Genomic DNA, 16,734 nt, shown 5'->3' with positions numbered 1-16,734 from the left:
AGCCATGCTAGCTGCTCTGCACTGGTTCGAACTAGATGCTAAAGTCTGATGTGGTTTCAGTGACATGACAGCATGTTTAAGTTCAGCAGGGATCATGTTTAGCACGTTAGCATGCTAATATGTATTAGCATTACTAACATTGCTCACTAACACTAAACATGCAGGTATTTGGTCATGAATCTAATGATGTCAAAGTCAGGGGATCACTTAAGTCAGCTGGATCCATGGAAGTAATAAATCTCTGTGGAAAATGTCCTCCAATCCAGTAGTTGCTGAGATATTTCAGTCAGCCGAGGGGCTGACCAAGCCATCCCTACGGCCAACACACCAGCATGGTTTAACACACGGCATCAGTTAAACCATGTCCGTCACATCAGAGAGGGATTAGGCTCAAATTGTAATTGGTTTACATTTTATTGATTAGGTTGTATAAGTAATATATTTGAGATATCGTGTCAAACAAATATATCTATGTTAGTCAATGAAATGTCTTATGAACGTAGGTTCCCATTCCCAATGCTGAGAAACTCAGAGCCAGCACAAAGGGTTGACATTTAATAAATTACCTCACTTTGTTTGAAAGTCATTCCTAAACCTTTGCCTTTCATTTCCAATCATCATGCTGTTCCTGCTCTCATCATAATTCCATATGACCTCTGATCCTGGGTCCTTTCTGCAGGATGAACAGTTTGAGGGTCCAATAATCTGTGCAAACTGTGAGTCCAGAGCAGAGACATTGACATGGAAAGGTAACACGGCAGGTGGAGTTATTCTGAACCATGGGCCACAAACACTTTTATCATGAATGTGAAGAAGACTAATCAGCGTCACAACTGCCTTCAACCGTGCTGTAGCCACCTCACTCTTTCATCAGAGGTCTTTTATCTCTGCTGATTTACAGGTTGATAGGTCCTAATGCTCCTTCTCCTTCTCCCCAGTCACCTCTCGTGCTCTCTGGCTCAACACTTCATTGAATTCATGTCAAGGTTTGCACCCATAAGCGTGTAGGACATGAAAGCCAATGGATCTCCACAACGATAACCAGAGAGCGCTTTAATCAACAGCCTTTTCTTTGTCATTTCAGGGAATGTTATCAACAAACCACATTGATTGGAATTTTCAGAGCTGTCAAAATAAGCACTGGTAATTGAACATCAACCAGAAACAAAAATCAATTGAAAGGGCGTCTTTGCTGTTTTGCCCTCTATGCATGCTAATTTTGTATCGGAAAATGTTTCAGCCAAGACATACATGAGACATACAGTAAAGGGAGAGAAATGAAGGGGATAGCTTATGAAAACAGACAGCGAAGACGCTGACGGCATTTCTAAATTCATCGGGGCTTAATGGCCCGAGAGAGATGTTTGCTAAATGTGATCAAAACTGTCATTCAACCTGTGAGGCGGTCTCACAAGAGAAAACACAGCAAAAAAAAAACACGTCAGCCATTTTGTGACGTTGATTCTTCCTCATCCTCTATCTCCAGATCAGCTCAGGATGAGAGTGGGAGGTCATGGTTAATTCAATCATCTATGTGTGTGTGTGTAAGTATAGTACAAGTGCTGTCCACCCCCACAGGACCAAAGAACTGCAAGGTAGGAGGGCTTGTTTCAGGTTTCCACGGTTTAGGAGATAAACGTTCTGTATTTGGAAGGAACAAACAATGTGTTTATGCACAAAGGAAACTACATTATTTCTTATTTTGGAATCACGGCTTACTTAAATGTAACAGGGGCCCAAGGGCTCAGACAGCCCCTAAGGCAGAGCCTCTGCATGAAGCCGCTGTTATTAAGTAGTTAAAGGGTTGAATCTTTCATGTCAATGTCAGTGAGCCCCAAAAGTCCCTCTGAAGAACTGAAGGGACAGCCAAAACATTCCCTGCGAAGAAGTCGCAATGAAGAAACATTTCAAGTGAGTGACTCCTTCAGTTCATCTGTAGCAGTTTGGAAGGGCTTTTAGAGAGGCTGAGTACTCCTTGTAATATTAGGGGGGGCTCTTATGCCTTCATGCCCAGGGGCCCATTGTTTCATAATCTGCTGTTCATTACCACAGAGGTTTTCCTGCGCACTGAGGGACTATGAGCAACATTGTAGATGTACTCATCTTCGGTTTCACCTTTCCAATAAAGCAGCACAAGTAGGTAATCTGGCTAAAACTGATTGATTGTTTACAGTCTGAATGTCGTTCTGCGTGTGTGCCCTTTAGAAAATCTAAAATGGGAACATGGCGGTGAAAAAAAAAAAAAAAAAAAATCCTTCTGAAACCAGCAAACTGATTTAAAACTCTGTTGCATCTTTATCTCATTTTACCAACCAACCTCTTAGTTGAAGGTAAGATGAATATTTAATGAAGCAACAATTTAGTTGGTCCAGGACAGCGACATGGTTTCAGCATTTCCTTAAAAGTAATAAAGCGACAAATTGACCCAAAGAAGATGACAAAACGGCAAAATATCCACAATGAGATGTCGATCTTATAGGAGCATTAAGCGTAATACAAACTGATGAAGCAAATCACTGGGAAAGAGTTTTTTATGACTTTGGGATTACAAGGTTTTATCTGACACCTCTAACAAAAATAAGATATTCATGTGATGCAGTTTTATAAATGGGCTGTTAAATTATATTTGGCTGTCTTGGAAAAGCTAATTCAAGGTGGTAAAGCGTGAAAAATGAACAAGGTTGAATTCATTTGGGTCTACCTTGATCCTACTCTGAATGCAGATGGAACATTATAATTCCAGGCTCATACTGTGACAAAAACAGATGAGAGCAGCAAGAATCATGACATGGACGCACTGATTTTCTTTTTTTTTCCTCCCACAGAATTCCCAGTGATTTACACTCCCTGCAAATAATGACAGCGTTTTGCTTTTAATGGATTCTCCAAGGGCTTCCAGTAATTAAAGAACACATTCGGTGCATTAATTTTTGATCCTGACACCAAACACATGAAATTATTCAGCTCCAATTGGACTTAGAAAAGATAATGAAGTTCGAGTGTGACGGAGAAAAAAAATGGAGTGCGATGAAGACTCATAGAAGGAGACAAGAGCACAAAAGAAAGAGAACAAAGATGCAAAGATGACTAATGAGAAAATCATTACCTCAGTAGCAACTGTGACTTCTGTCAACTAATCAAAAACCTCGAACAAAACCCGACAGTTTGGTTGAGTTAAATGTTACAGAAAGTTTCTGAGGCGGAAAACTGTTTCGTGACAATATAATCACAAACACAAAGCCGATATGCAGAGAGGCCATCCTCAATAATCAAAGCCGACCGCAGGCTCTTTCTGTTGAGTGCAGCACTTTTACCACAGATTCAGATTAAGCCAGTCAGGTTTCAGTATCTGTTTCCATTAGAGACAGACAAAGAGAAGGGCAAGAGCTCGGGGTGTTCTCAAATCTTTCATCCATTTGTAACAGTTCACATGGGAGCAGAGATTTCCTTCCTTGGTTAGAGGTTTTGAGGCAGAATAGCATTTTCTCCTGGAATAAAACTCTTTGAGCACTGAAAATGTCTACTGCTCACATTTTTCTGACAAGTGAGCTTTTGTGGCTGTAAAACTGGTGACTGTTTGTCTCGTATAAGCAAAGGCTAGTAGCATGAGTTTGTTATATTTCTAGAAAAAAAGAGTTTGGCTTGGTTCGGGTGGATGGAAGAGTCAGAAAGGCAGTTTCTATCCTGCATGCTTGGCACAGTCAAACCTGGTGTGTTTTTAACTATCACACATGATTTAGTCTGTCTGACTCACGTTATGTAGGGAGCTGGGACTAGGAGGGGATTAGCTTTGCTTAGCATTGCTTTTTTGATCCATATACACAATCAGAAATGAACAGATTTGCTGTCTGACAGGAGGTAACGAGTCAGACTATTTCTTGGCTGATAGCAGAAACTTCCTAGAGTCAATTGGTGAGCTAATGGGACCAGTAGGGACACTGTTGTCAGCCACTGGGCAAGTGGATAAACTTATCAAGATATATAGATCTCCCCGCAAATGATCATTTTTACATGTTTCGTGTGGGTCAACTTCCAGTCTTTATGCTAAGCTAGGCTAACTAACCACTCCTGGTTCCACCTCCACCCGTCACTGACAGACATGAGGTTGGTTTCCATCCAGCAAGAAGCCAAATAAAGATGCTTTCCAAAAGATGTCCCCTTGTGGTCCCACACAAAAATGAAATTCATCTTCATCAGCCCATGACAAAATAATGGGCAAATGAAAACTGCAACTTTCACACAGCCAGCTTGTTGATAGTGAGACAGACAGACCATTTCCAAAATGCTTGACATGTTTGCTCAATGAGCATCACCTTTGTCTTCTCTTCCCTCTAAGAAATGTTCACGTCTCCTATAAGTCATTCTGTCTGCACAAATCTTGAATTTTGACAGTTCTGCGAGCGTCCCAGCTTCGTTTATTGCACCTTAATGAATCACATTCTTCGCATGCTCTCCACATTTCTCCCCCTGTTCATGTAAGACCCCCCCAATGATTTTATACCTCTCCTGTGGAGCCTGCCCGCCAATTTGAGAACCACAGCCTTTGACCATAATGTTGCCAGATCAGAAACTACTCAGAATAATTATTTTTGTAACGGTGATATGCGTTTCAATCTAATTGAGGTCTAGGCTTGAGTACTCATCAAATGTGGTATCACCATGTCAATTTCCCAGCATATTTTTTCCATCAAGACATCAACACGGTGACAGAAGAGCAGTTAGAAACCCTGCTTCTCCTGCCGACTGTATGTGGGCTCAGAGCTCTTGGTCTGACCAGCCATAGCTATGTTTTACACAGGCACATAGTTTCCTATTCACTATGATAAATGATAATCAGTTAAACAGACACGAGTGGCAAACAAGCTCTCAGTCTCTCTGAGACACACAGAAGGTATGAATGCAAACACATATACAATCACACTGTGCTGGTTTGAGCCAACGTCCTAAATAACATCTTCACATACTGTAGCTGTAGGCCATCATTCAGGTTCTTGCAAACATGTTTGCCGGACAGGAAGGAGTCTTTTTCCTTCTAAGATTCTTTACATTCTTCTTCAGCAGCAAGGCCCATTTATAGCAAATGGCCCAAGCTAATTCCCATGGCATCGACTACTAGAAATGGTCTGCTTCACGTTGTTTCCCCACAAAAGTCCCTTACTGAGCAAGAACATGGGCTATATCTCCTTATCTAAATAATCACAGGAAACTTGACAAACAGCCCTGTTGCCAAATATATGTGACGCACATGATATCTGAGCGCTCACGTCCCTTTGCCAACAAAAACAAAGACGTCTCCAAAATCCCTTCAATGGGAAAATCTTACAGGGTATCATTCCTTATTGCCCCATCCACACCACAGCACCACAGCTGAGGCTGCAGCAGAGCAAACCGTTTGTCTTTTTATGGCGAGAACACGACTCGGACAGAAAAAGTCAAGCTGGACAAGATGACTGAGAGACGAGATGGAGTAAGGATGTGACAAACAACACAAAAAGGCTAATTCATACTAGTACTGGACATGTCCAGGTTTTTTTGCCATCACTATTAACGTTGTTTTTCATTTCTCAGATAAAAGCATCTGGAGCTCAAAAACAGACAGTCCCAAAGGTAGGGAAGCCAGAAAGTGGTTCACTTCACCACTCTGAAAATGAGCCCCAATTATTTTAAGCATACAGTAGTCTTCTAATGAACAATATCCACTTTTTCCCCCATAATCTGTATTGTTTAATGCTTTTAATTGACACAAAACAAACATTTTTCCAAACCCACAACTTTTCAAGGGGTCCATTCAAACCTGCACCATGTTTAACTGACATTTTGATTAATCTATGAAATGCATCAATGCCAGTGTAATTCAGCAAGAGAAATAGTTTTGGTGCTGTGCTCTCTGACGGCTGTTTGATTGGAAAAATAACCACTCATGGGTTTGTAGGTGCAACTAAGAATACGGATCATCTGCCTCCACCAGAAACGGAATAATAGAAACAGAAAAAGAATATATATTAAAATGACAACTGTGTGGATGAAATGAATGCAGCTTTATATTAGGTTGCTGTACAATAAGTCAACTTATAGAAACAACTACTCTTAAATCAAAATACTCATTTAATTGCTGTTTGGAATTGGAAGAATGGATACATCATTTGCTATTAATTGTTGAGGACAAAAAAGAAGAAATGGCTGACATGAACGTGATGTCTGAGTAGAACTGATGTGAAGGAAAATGGCAGTTCAGATTGACTGATTATCAGTAGAGTACTCATGCTGTTCTGGATTTCAGCAGGTCTATAAAATAGAATAAATAAAGGAATCTACCAACCAACCACAGCAACAACAGGTCTGGCCCAACAACACAAAGCATCTTATCACTTATTCATTAAGCGATGCCACTGCCTTTTGCAGACAATATACTGGAAAGGTTAGAGACCATGTGGTTTGCTCTACAACACGGACACAGCTTTAGGTAGCCTCCTACAGCAGCTGCAGGTCTGCTCAACACTCACTGTTCATTTAGCTCAAAGGAGCAACCAAGCAGGATTTCCCTGCCAATCGAAACCTAACGTCCCGGCATCCTCAGACCTATTGACGACCTCATCAACCGGCCGCTTACAACAGCAAACTGAGAGAGACTGTGAGAGGAGTCGCTGTGTCGTATAGAGCTGCAAAACAGAATTAAATACAAATAAAAACTGTTTTGGGATAAAGAGAGTTTAATTGTTTTTTTTATTTTGTTTATTTTATCTCACACTCCTAAAAGCATCATTAATAATTTCTTGATCCCACATGGAGAGCCACGCCCCAAAGGTTACAGTGAAAGGACACTGCTGTTCTGGTAAACTAAAAAGCACATTTGCTATTTAAGACTTCCAGGCTACATTACAGCTGCCAGTTCTAGCCGACACCCTCGCAGGCGTTAATGCTTCATCGATCAATATTTTCATGTTAGCAATGGTTCAAAAGACTGTGGATTTGTCACTATGAGTGATACGTTCAACAATACACGCAGTGAGTTAGACTGTTTTAGCATGTTTCAGCTCATGGTTTAGGTTTAAAGGTCCACAACCTTACTGCTCACATTACCTAATTGTCAAAAAAGACAGACAGGTGGTGGACACATACTGATAATCATTGATCTGTGCCTGCAGGATCGTCCATTGATGAATGTTATGAACGTGGTTGCTTCATACAGCATCGTGTGGTGCAGGACAGCCATGAGACATGAGCTCAAAGAGAATGAGAGGAGCCTTAAACCAAACCTTAACTATCAATCTGTGGACATTTTCAGCAGTCCTCGGTCATTAACTCACTACAGTGCCCTCCATAGTACAACGGCAAGGTCAAGTTTCTTATGTTTGCTATACACTGGATTTAGGATTTAGGATTTAGGATCAAAAGATGAATATGAAACAAGAGATGAATGTCACCTTTCATCTCCTCATATTAGATTGCATATAAATTGTACAATTTACATTTTGTCTCACCCACATTTCAGGTGAGCAAAAGCACAGGAGCACGTGACTCAGTCTTGAAATAGAGGAAACCACTGGTGCACTTAGCAACAGACAACAGACACATCAGGAGAGGAAAACAGAACCTAAAACAACCTCCAGAAGGGGTGGAAGTACCACAGTCTACCGTCTATACAAGACTGAGAGCAGAATTACTGAGAATTACACCACAAGATGCAAACCTCTCACCAGCAGCAAGAAGCAGAGGGCCGGATTAGAATTTACAAAGAAATACAGAGATGAACCAGAAACATTCTGGAGAAGGAGTGTGGAGAACCAAAGGATCTGCACGTGATCCAAAGCACACTAGCTAATCTGTGGAGCATGGTGGAGGTAATGTCATGGCTTGGGCTTGCATGGCTGCCTCTGGAACTGGCTCTCTCATCTTTATTGATGCTCTAACTCATGACGGTAGCAGCAGAATGAATTCAGAAGTCATTTTGCCTACAAAAATAATGCATCAAAACCCACAGGCAGGCACTTAAAGCATCCTTTTGTTACAACCAAGACGTTCATCAGGGGGAGAAGAGGGAGGTTTTAGACTAAGTCAGTCTCATCACTTAAACTAAAGGGAGTAACCCCCCTGAAAGAGGCTGCAGGAAAAGCCTGGAAAAGAATCTCAAAAGAACAACCCCATGGTCTGGTGATGTCAGTGGGTCGCTGCAGCAATGCAGTTGCATGCAAGGAAAATACACCAAAACAACAAGTTCCCATTCTATTCCCATACTTCTAAAATCTAAGAGTGGCTGAAACAAAGGTTTTGTTCTTAATTGCTCTAAAATTGTATTATATTCATACAATTGTACAACAAATTGCATATTTATCTTTTGGTGTTAAATAACGTCTTCAGCGTATGTGACCTTGACGTCTCCGTACTGTCGGACCAACCACACTCTGTTTGACTACACTTTTTAGCAAGGCATTTCGAATGAGACAGAGAATTTACAAGTATGAAAAATGGGGGCACAGTGAGTTTTCATGGTGAGCACAGTGTTTCGAGGCAGTAGTGGGACGGCTGTGAAGCAAGTCTGGAGCCCTGGGTTACTCATACAGAGAGAATCTGATTGGTGCGTTTGGCGGTGTCTCATTTGGCAGGCCAGAGAAGCTCTGTGATGGCAACTGACCCTGAGGGACGTCTCCAAGATGAGAGGGAAAACCACCATGCTCCACACATGAATATATTACACACCATATGCACAGAGTTACAGCAGGATTCACATGCAAAGAAATCAACTGCAATGCAGTCCTGACAACATCTGGTCAACAAGACCTTGATGAATAACTTTTGGGGGAAAAAACGACAGTGTACAACAGTGTGTTAGAGCCCTGAAACTGAGCCAGTGATGTCACAAGCTTCCCAAAATTCACTTGTTTTCATCCTACCTCATCAAAGCCGCTGTCCTCTTTCTTGAAAGCTGCAAGAGGAAGAAAGGAAGAGAGAATCAGACACTGCCAGTATTGACATCTTTGAAGAATGAGCAAAATAAAAATGGTAGAGATGCAGCAAAGAAACTTGTCACCGTGCTGAAATTTGTCTGGAATTCATTCTGTGCTCATTAAAGCGGTTTGGAGTGAGGAGTTCACTGGCACTGGTGATAACTCACTTTTCTCAGAGGAGTGAACACCAGCAGGAATGGAAAGATCAGCAACGTATTGTAGCCAAGCAGAAATGTGAACTTTTGTGTATATGGGCGAAAAAAATTTTATTTAAAGTTTGAAATCTTTAAATTATAATTTATGTAACACCAGCAGCTTTCTACACTGCTGAATTGAAAACAACATGTTGAGTTCACCATCAACCCATGATTAAAAAGAAAAACAACATAATAACCTCTAGTTCAACCTTGATAAAATTGATATTTTACTATAATTTTATAATTCACTCAGGTCTTTGCATGAAATCTGCTAGAAACAGTAACCCCTCTTAAAAACACATACTGAAATTCATGACATTGCAGCCTTGATATGTTGTACAGTGGCTGTAAAAAGCCACGCAGTCGAAAAAGCTCCAGAAAAAACTAGTAACCTTGAGGTTAGAATATGTTAGTACAAATACATCTTCCAGAGATCAAGAATGAATCTGAATACTCAAACTGAATATTAACGGTGATGCTGATGATATACAGATATAATGTACTTACAGAAATCTATAGCTCCAAGTGTACAGTAAGTACATGTTGCAATTAGGAAGTGGTTTTAATGTGATATATGATGCTGAAAGACATAAAAAAAAATACTGATTGTAGAAAATAATTACACAATTGATGATGGCGTAGCACCATGAGGTCACTAACAGGCATTCCCATTATCTCCATCCATTGTGATTGGAGCTGCAAATTAAGTAGGCGAAGCTGGCAGAGAAACAAGGTCCACCTCAGGTTCTACTACACTCTTAAGGGGCCTTCACGATGTGCAAGGAGACAGGGATAGTCAAACCGCCCACAAATCCAACCGATCGTCCGTCAGCCAGGTTGCTGATTGTTCAGGTATTGAATCAGGTGCCGTCACCTCGAAACTAAATGTCAAACATCAAGCGTCAGTCAAAGTCAGCCAGACTTGACAAAATTAGTCACAAGCAACCAATTCAGGGTTAAAGTCTGTACAGTTTAAGCCTGTTCAGATGTCCTTTCAACACTCAAACAACATTAATTACCAACACTTCAAGTGATGGGAGTCACAAATTACAGAGAGCCAACAGTATGTTTTATGTTACGTAGAATATTTAGAGCTATTCAAAAAACCATCAAACCTCTGTAAACAATCATCTCCCTTAGAGCTGTTTGTGATATTATTAGGGGTGTGTTATGATCTCCCATAAAATGCCACAACAACTGTTCTGTCTTTAATATGAATAGAACTTCTTTCAGATTTCGTCAGTGTGTAACATTCTGCATGTAATGTTTTATTGCAGGCAGAGAAGACGCTACGAGGCAAAACTGCAAAACCAAAATTCCTGTTATATCTGAGTCCTTCAAGAAAGCTTCTCAATTATTTGTTACATCTGCATCTGCTGACAATCCACTGTGTTCCTCACATTAATTGCTGGGGAGGACTGAATATTCTTCATATTCATAAGGAGGAGGAGAATAAACAGACTGTCCCTGCAGCTTTGATTTCTAAATCGCTCTCACAGCACAAGAAGCATTATTGATAGGCGAATGATGTTTCAGTTATTAACTCCTCATGATGAGCATGTTGTCTGATGCGAGAGGCAGTACAGATGGCTAAAAGACTGAAGTGCTCTGGGGGGGCCGCTTGGTGGTAAAATGACTTTTTTATGTCAGAGTGAGTGTTTTGGAAGCATCGTCAGCTCAGCCACTGAGGCGTTAAACTGCTGCTTCCTCCTCCTCCTCCTCCTCAGAGAGTCAGAACACACACTCGTTCCCCAAAGACTTCCCAAACGCTCCACACAGCAGCATCACAACCACAAATCCTCGTTCAATACGATGGATTATACTGCAGGTAGACAAGAGGCTTGTGCACTGGCTGACATGGAATATTTAGTGCTCACTGGACAAGAAAGGCATTGTACATGGTCAGGTTCGATTTTTCTTTGTGATTCAATTAATGTTTGGAATCTAAAATGTGAATTCAAAAAGATGTTTTTGGGGGGAAATGTATCTTTACTCAAAACGCTGTTGTAAGTAAGATCGATTAACTCTTTTTCCACATGCACATTTCATCTAGATATTACAGGAGAAAAATAATAAATTAGGCTTTTTTTTTGGGGGGGGGGGGCAATATTGTGATTTTAATTGCTATGACATTCTGTATATTAACCCTTTCATGCATGAAGTGTTTTTATTCATCTTTAGGCATGAAAAACAAGATTTGAAACCCAAATTTTATAAAGATATATTTACATGTCCAGTAGTTGAAATATAGCTACTGATGCATGATGTTCGGTGATTCAGTGGACATGTGATTAATCAGAATTTCCTCCCAATATAAAACCAGTACTTGGAAGATTTAGCAATTGCATGACTCCTTAGATGTTACTTGATGTCCCCATATTTTTCTTACCTGCAACAGTCTCTTTTTTGAACAGGAAAAAATGAGCAACTTGGTGTTTCTGGCTGTCTGTCGGCCATCTTAGCTTCCCACTGTGCAGCAGTCAGTGGATGAGATGATGCAGTAGCTTCACTGTAGCGGCTGATGTGCAGCTACGCCATCAAAACTCATGCATATACAAGAAAACAGCTTTTGAATAGCTGCACACTGCAGTGACCTCTATGCATGAAAGGGTTAAACTCCAGACCAGTATTTGTGGTCTACATAGTTTTATCTTGAGCATTAAAAGTGTTCAGGTCACTACTGTTGAAGTAAACTAAGCTAATTTGCTGGTGTTTAAACCACAAAAAGACACCGTCAGTGTTACGCTCACTTATGTGAACTTGACCTACGTCTTCTTGGACAAAACCACCTGTAACAGGACGGAAATTGCTAATAAGCTACAGTTGCATAAATCTATAAGTTGTGATTGACGCTAGCAAAAATCAATGGCCACCAAAACTTCTCTATCTATAAATTATACTCAAAGGAATAATTCAACATGAGAAGCTCGATACCAGAAGGCAATCAGCTTATCTTAGCATAAACAGCTAGTCCAGCTCTGACCACAAGTAAAAAATACACCCAACAGCTCACTAACAAGTGTGCAAAACCATTAAACTCCATGGAAACATGCTGTAACATGCATCTTCATACGGGGCTTTGGACATTTAACATGTACGTGTTAAAACCAGCTGCAGACTTTGACTACATATGAATAAAAAGACTTTTCAGAGCACTATGAGATAAAGAAGCCTTATTTTAGGAGCATTCAGAAGACCAGAACATCCAGATCTTGGTGCTGGTGAGGTGCTGTCAGAGCTTCCTTGTTGGCTGCAAATAGTCTTCACGCTACATTTATTTCCAGAGCTGAGACAGGAAATCACAGAATCTGAAGGAAAAATGACAAGGGGAGAGAAAAGACGACGACTTTGTCCAAACTCACTGAAGACAACCACAAACAGACTGTCCTTTCTGCGTTAAAACCCACAACACCTCATTACTGCTGCTACAGCTTTTCATACTGCGTCTCTCCCTCGGAGGAATTCGCCTTTAGATCAAAATTGTGAGGAAGAAGCCAAAGCTGTCTCTCAGACAGAGAAGGTGTTAGTAAATTATCATCAAGGATGTGCTGATGAATCCACCCACAGTTACTTTACAAACCTCAATCTCCATTGGGTGCATTCAGAGCCGACATATTAGGTGTATTTATTTGTCCAGGTAAGACTGACTGAGCACAGAAATCTGCCTCCTTGAATGCTTTACTGCATACTGTAGTCACATTGACTTCTACCAATGTATAACCAAACACCTGTGAACACCTGAACCACAGCAAAATGACAAAATCTCTTCCTCATCCTCTTCTATTTCACTCATCCATATCTAACAGCTGAAAGAGCATAACATAGTGATTTGATAGTGGCTCATGGCTGCTGTTACTCAGATAAACGGTTAGTGCTGCGAGGCCGTACGCACACGTTGACCAAATCACTATATTATGATTGAGACTGAGGAAAACCGTCCGAAAGTTGTCTGAGAGAATGAACATAATGATGACGTAATGACAACACCTCTATCAAGAGACACAGAGACGGTTAGAGGCGACGCAAAGTCGTCTCATCTGCCACGCACACCTCGACATACCTGACTTTACATTTGTCGAAGTGACAAAAGTGATCAAAACAGCTAGATGTCATCAAAAGCTTCTGTAATTTTAGAAATGAGCGGGACAGTTTTAACCTCCCTGTGCACCGGAGAAGTGAACACACCGGAGAAGTGAACACACCGGAGTAGTGCGGACGTTCTCTTAATCACACATTCACACCTTAAAGCTGCAGCCACACTCTGATCTGGTGGTTGACTGCCTTGCTCAGGGACGCCTCAACAGCAGTGCTGCTCTGTCAGTTTCCTCCACTGCCCAGATTTATCCTGCAGGTCCAGAGATCGGACCGACCTTCCGGTCACGACTGCAGGAAAACACCAATTATGTCTTTTGAGGGGAGGATCATGAGGAAACTGTTTTTGATTTTCATCACTGATAAAACAATTCAAAGTAAAAAAAAGACTATAAAATGGCATAAATGTAGCAGAACCTAGACTTTAATCCACAGTTATTTAATCTCAAGGTCACAGCTGCAAATGTTCTTGACCACTGAGGGTCACAGGAGATTTGTTTGATATTTGATATACTAGAAAAATGTATTAAAGGGGGTTTAAATGGGAAATTCCATTATTTCCATACAAACCATCTGGGACTTTCCTCATGGAAACACAACCTCCTGCGCTCACATTCATGATAAACTGACAGCTCTCTAATGACTTGGCTCAGGAGGACCAAACCTGGGCTCACAGTTCAGAAAAAGGTTGCGACACTCAGCATTCGCCCATTAACCAGGTTTGAAGCTATTAAAATCAAAACGTCCACAATGCATCATGTTGCACGCAGCCCTAGTTCTGCACGTGACGCAGCCCTGCCCACTGGGACCGGTTGGCCCAACACTGTTACAAGGACATAAACAATAAAGCTGGCTCTTGAATGTGCTTTGTTAAAGCGCCCGTAGCGCAGGGCGAGGGCCTGATCGATGCTCAGATGTGTTGATTTAGATGGGAGGAAAGATGGCCAATAGGAGATGAGCGTCAGCACAGCAGAAAAGTCAATGCCAATCTTTCTTCTGCAGCAACATCGACCCAAACTCACTTCTGTTCATTTCTCATCTTTTCTTATAGGCTGCATCCAGCTATTCATTCTCTACACACACAGTTTCAAAGGCCAGTGAACCCTATGAAGATGCCAAAGCACTCGGTGTGTCTGTGTGGGGAGCAGGATGTGTGTACATGAGTATGAGGGAGGGGAAAACAGGGAAAGAGAGAGAGACGAAATGAGATACGATGGTGCACCTTGACAACCAGTGATGTGACTGTGTGTTCGTGACCATTTCTGTTCCACCGTGGTTACTTAAAGCAGCATAGCATTCATTAGTGGAGAAGACCTACATTTAAAAAACAGGGAGTGAAGAGAGATGATGGCAAAGACAACGATGATGATGCAGGGGTTTAAATCTAGTGTGTACGCAGCATCCTGCACAGAATGACCCTCAGCAATTTAGTGGCTTTGTCCAATTTTATATAGAACTGAAAAGATTATTTGATTAAGTAACTTAACACATTAATAAATGGAAACAATTCTGATTAAGTCAATTAATCTTTTGCAGCTAAAATTCACTGGTGCACCTTTGCTGTTTCACTTTAGTTTTCTTTCACTGACAACTGGAGCTTTGTCAGTTTTGGGCTGTTGTCCAGACAAACCAAACAACCTCCCGTTGGACTCTGGGAAATTGTAATGATCGTATCAATAATACATTTTCACTGTACATGTTGTTGAATATCATCAGACAAATCAAGCTCGTGGCGGACGTTCCCCTGGGGCTCTGGGGAACTGGAGCGGGCATTTTTCATTATTTACACTATAGAGTGAACACTTTTTTTCCATTTCATTGAAAAATTACTGTCAGATCAAATCAACAGCAACAATAATTGTTGGTTGCAGCCTTAATGTTGCCTCATCACAAACATGTTTAACGTACACGTTCAAAAATAAGTAACATAACGTCCCGTGTAGCAAATGTCTTCACCACAGTATATAAAACCAAATGTAAGAGATGCTTCAAAATGTTTGTGTGATGAGTTCATAACCTGAATATCTGCAGCTTTTAAAACTCTCAGACATCACTTTATATCCAGAACTGATCAGACGCTACCATGAGCTCATATTTCTGTCAATATCAACAACCTCGGTAGCAAAACCCCTCTAGTGCTGTATACCTACTGTGTGTGAGAGAGTTACTGAATGGTGTCGGCCTCACCTTCTGTAAAGTGAAGAGCAGAAACTATTCTATTCTATTTACTTTTACTTTCTAGTGTATTTAGGCCCAACTATACATGTGATTAGGACACAGTGGTGAAGATAATGCTTGATGACGATGACTCCGTGCAGATATATCAGTATCAGCGTGTCGGCTGATTAGAATCCACTGTCAAATGTTAGAGATAAGTTACATTACAGAGCTCGTCCACGAGCTGGCCAGAGCAAATGTAAAAGGATCTTTACCAACAATACCTGTTTTACTGTACAGCGTGCATTAAAAAGGTCCTCAACTGTGAGGATTTTTATTTTTCTCTTTTGTTTCATGTCATAGTAAAGTGAGAATCTTGGACTAAATGTCAGACCGAAGAAGGATCTGACAGACGTCACCTTGATTTTAAGGAAAATCTCATTTCATTCATTTGTAACTATTTTCTGGCATTTTGGAGTCCAAAGGATTGATCATTTAATAAAGACAATAGGCTGATTCATCGATAATCATTTGTTTTCCCCCTACAGTGTCGCTCAGGCTCATGTGTGCGACATGGAAATAAAAATAAAAAAAGATCTATTTAATTCACTTTTGCATTTTCTGTTCAGTTTTTCAGTTTCTGCATTTAAAAAGCTGCTAAATCATTTGGTTTGGTCCTCCTGAGTTCACCTCCTTCACTGGAATAAACTGTTGAGTCTGCACGGCTCACCTTTCTGCTTACATACAGAGGCAGAAAAACAACATTCATTGTCCTTAAATGATATTATGCTGAGGTCTGGTGAGTCTCCTGAGGAGACTGGAGCTGAACTGAAAAACAGATGATGATGATGATGACTCTGAAGTTATTATGGTATTTATAGGAAGCTGTGTGAGAATCAGAATGGGGCACAGCCTCAAATTCAGCAGCAGATTTCCTCACAAGGTCCAAACAAGTCTGAGAAACTATCAGTGTTTGCACTGAAGCAGTCTCCTACAGAACGTGTCAGCCTCCCAAAGAAGGAATTGTCTGCATCCTACTAAAGGAAATGTGGAGGGACCAACTTAATGTAGGTTTTCCATGGCTGCTAACCCCAACTGTGACCAGACATCACCTCGGCAGGGAGCAGCAGTCTGTGCTGCTGCTGCTGCTTCAGACGTTTCCCAATTCTCATTTTGCACAAAGAGCTGGAAAATGAAAAGCACGTTACTCACCAATACTCCTGAAACTCTCGGACAAAGTTCTCCTCAACTTTTTCATTTTTCCGATTTTCTCCGCGGGCTGGGAGGCTGGCATCAGGTCGCACATTTTTTTTTCCCCTCACCGAGTTTAGCAGGCAGCGGAC

The 16,734-nt window shown here is 41.1% G+C and overlaps 1 protein-coding gene across 1 annotated transcript in view; it reads right to left on the bottom strand.

Moving 5' to 3' along the window:
* The window catches only part of cdk14 (cyclin dependent kinase 14), a 150,031-nt gene extending 133,334 nt beyond the window's left edge, over positions 1-16,697 (bottom strand). Inside the window, exons 1-2 of the mRNA XM_070835382.1 lie at positions 16,604-16,697; positions 8,892-8,923 (exon numbers count right to left, since the gene is read on the bottom strand). Of these exons, the coding sequence (XP_070691483.1) occupies positions 8,892-8,923; positions 16,604-16,697 (126 nt within the window). The remainder of the gene's footprint in view (positions 1-8,891; positions 8,924-16,603) is intronic.
* Between the last annotated feature and the right edge of the window lie 37 nt (positions 16,698-16,734).

The sequence above is a fragment of the Pempheris klunzingeri genome, chromosome 8, assembly GCF_042242105.1.
Source record: "Pempheris klunzingeri isolate RE-2024b chromosome 8, fPemKlu1.hap1, whole genome shotgun sequence".
In the NCBI taxonomy this organism is placed as follows: Eukaryota; Metazoa; Chordata; class Actinopteri; order Acropomatiformes; family Pempheridae; genus Pempheris; species Pempheris klunzingeri.
Note: the sequence above shows the minus strand (reverse complement) of the source record. Positions and strands in the feature narration are given on the sequence as shown.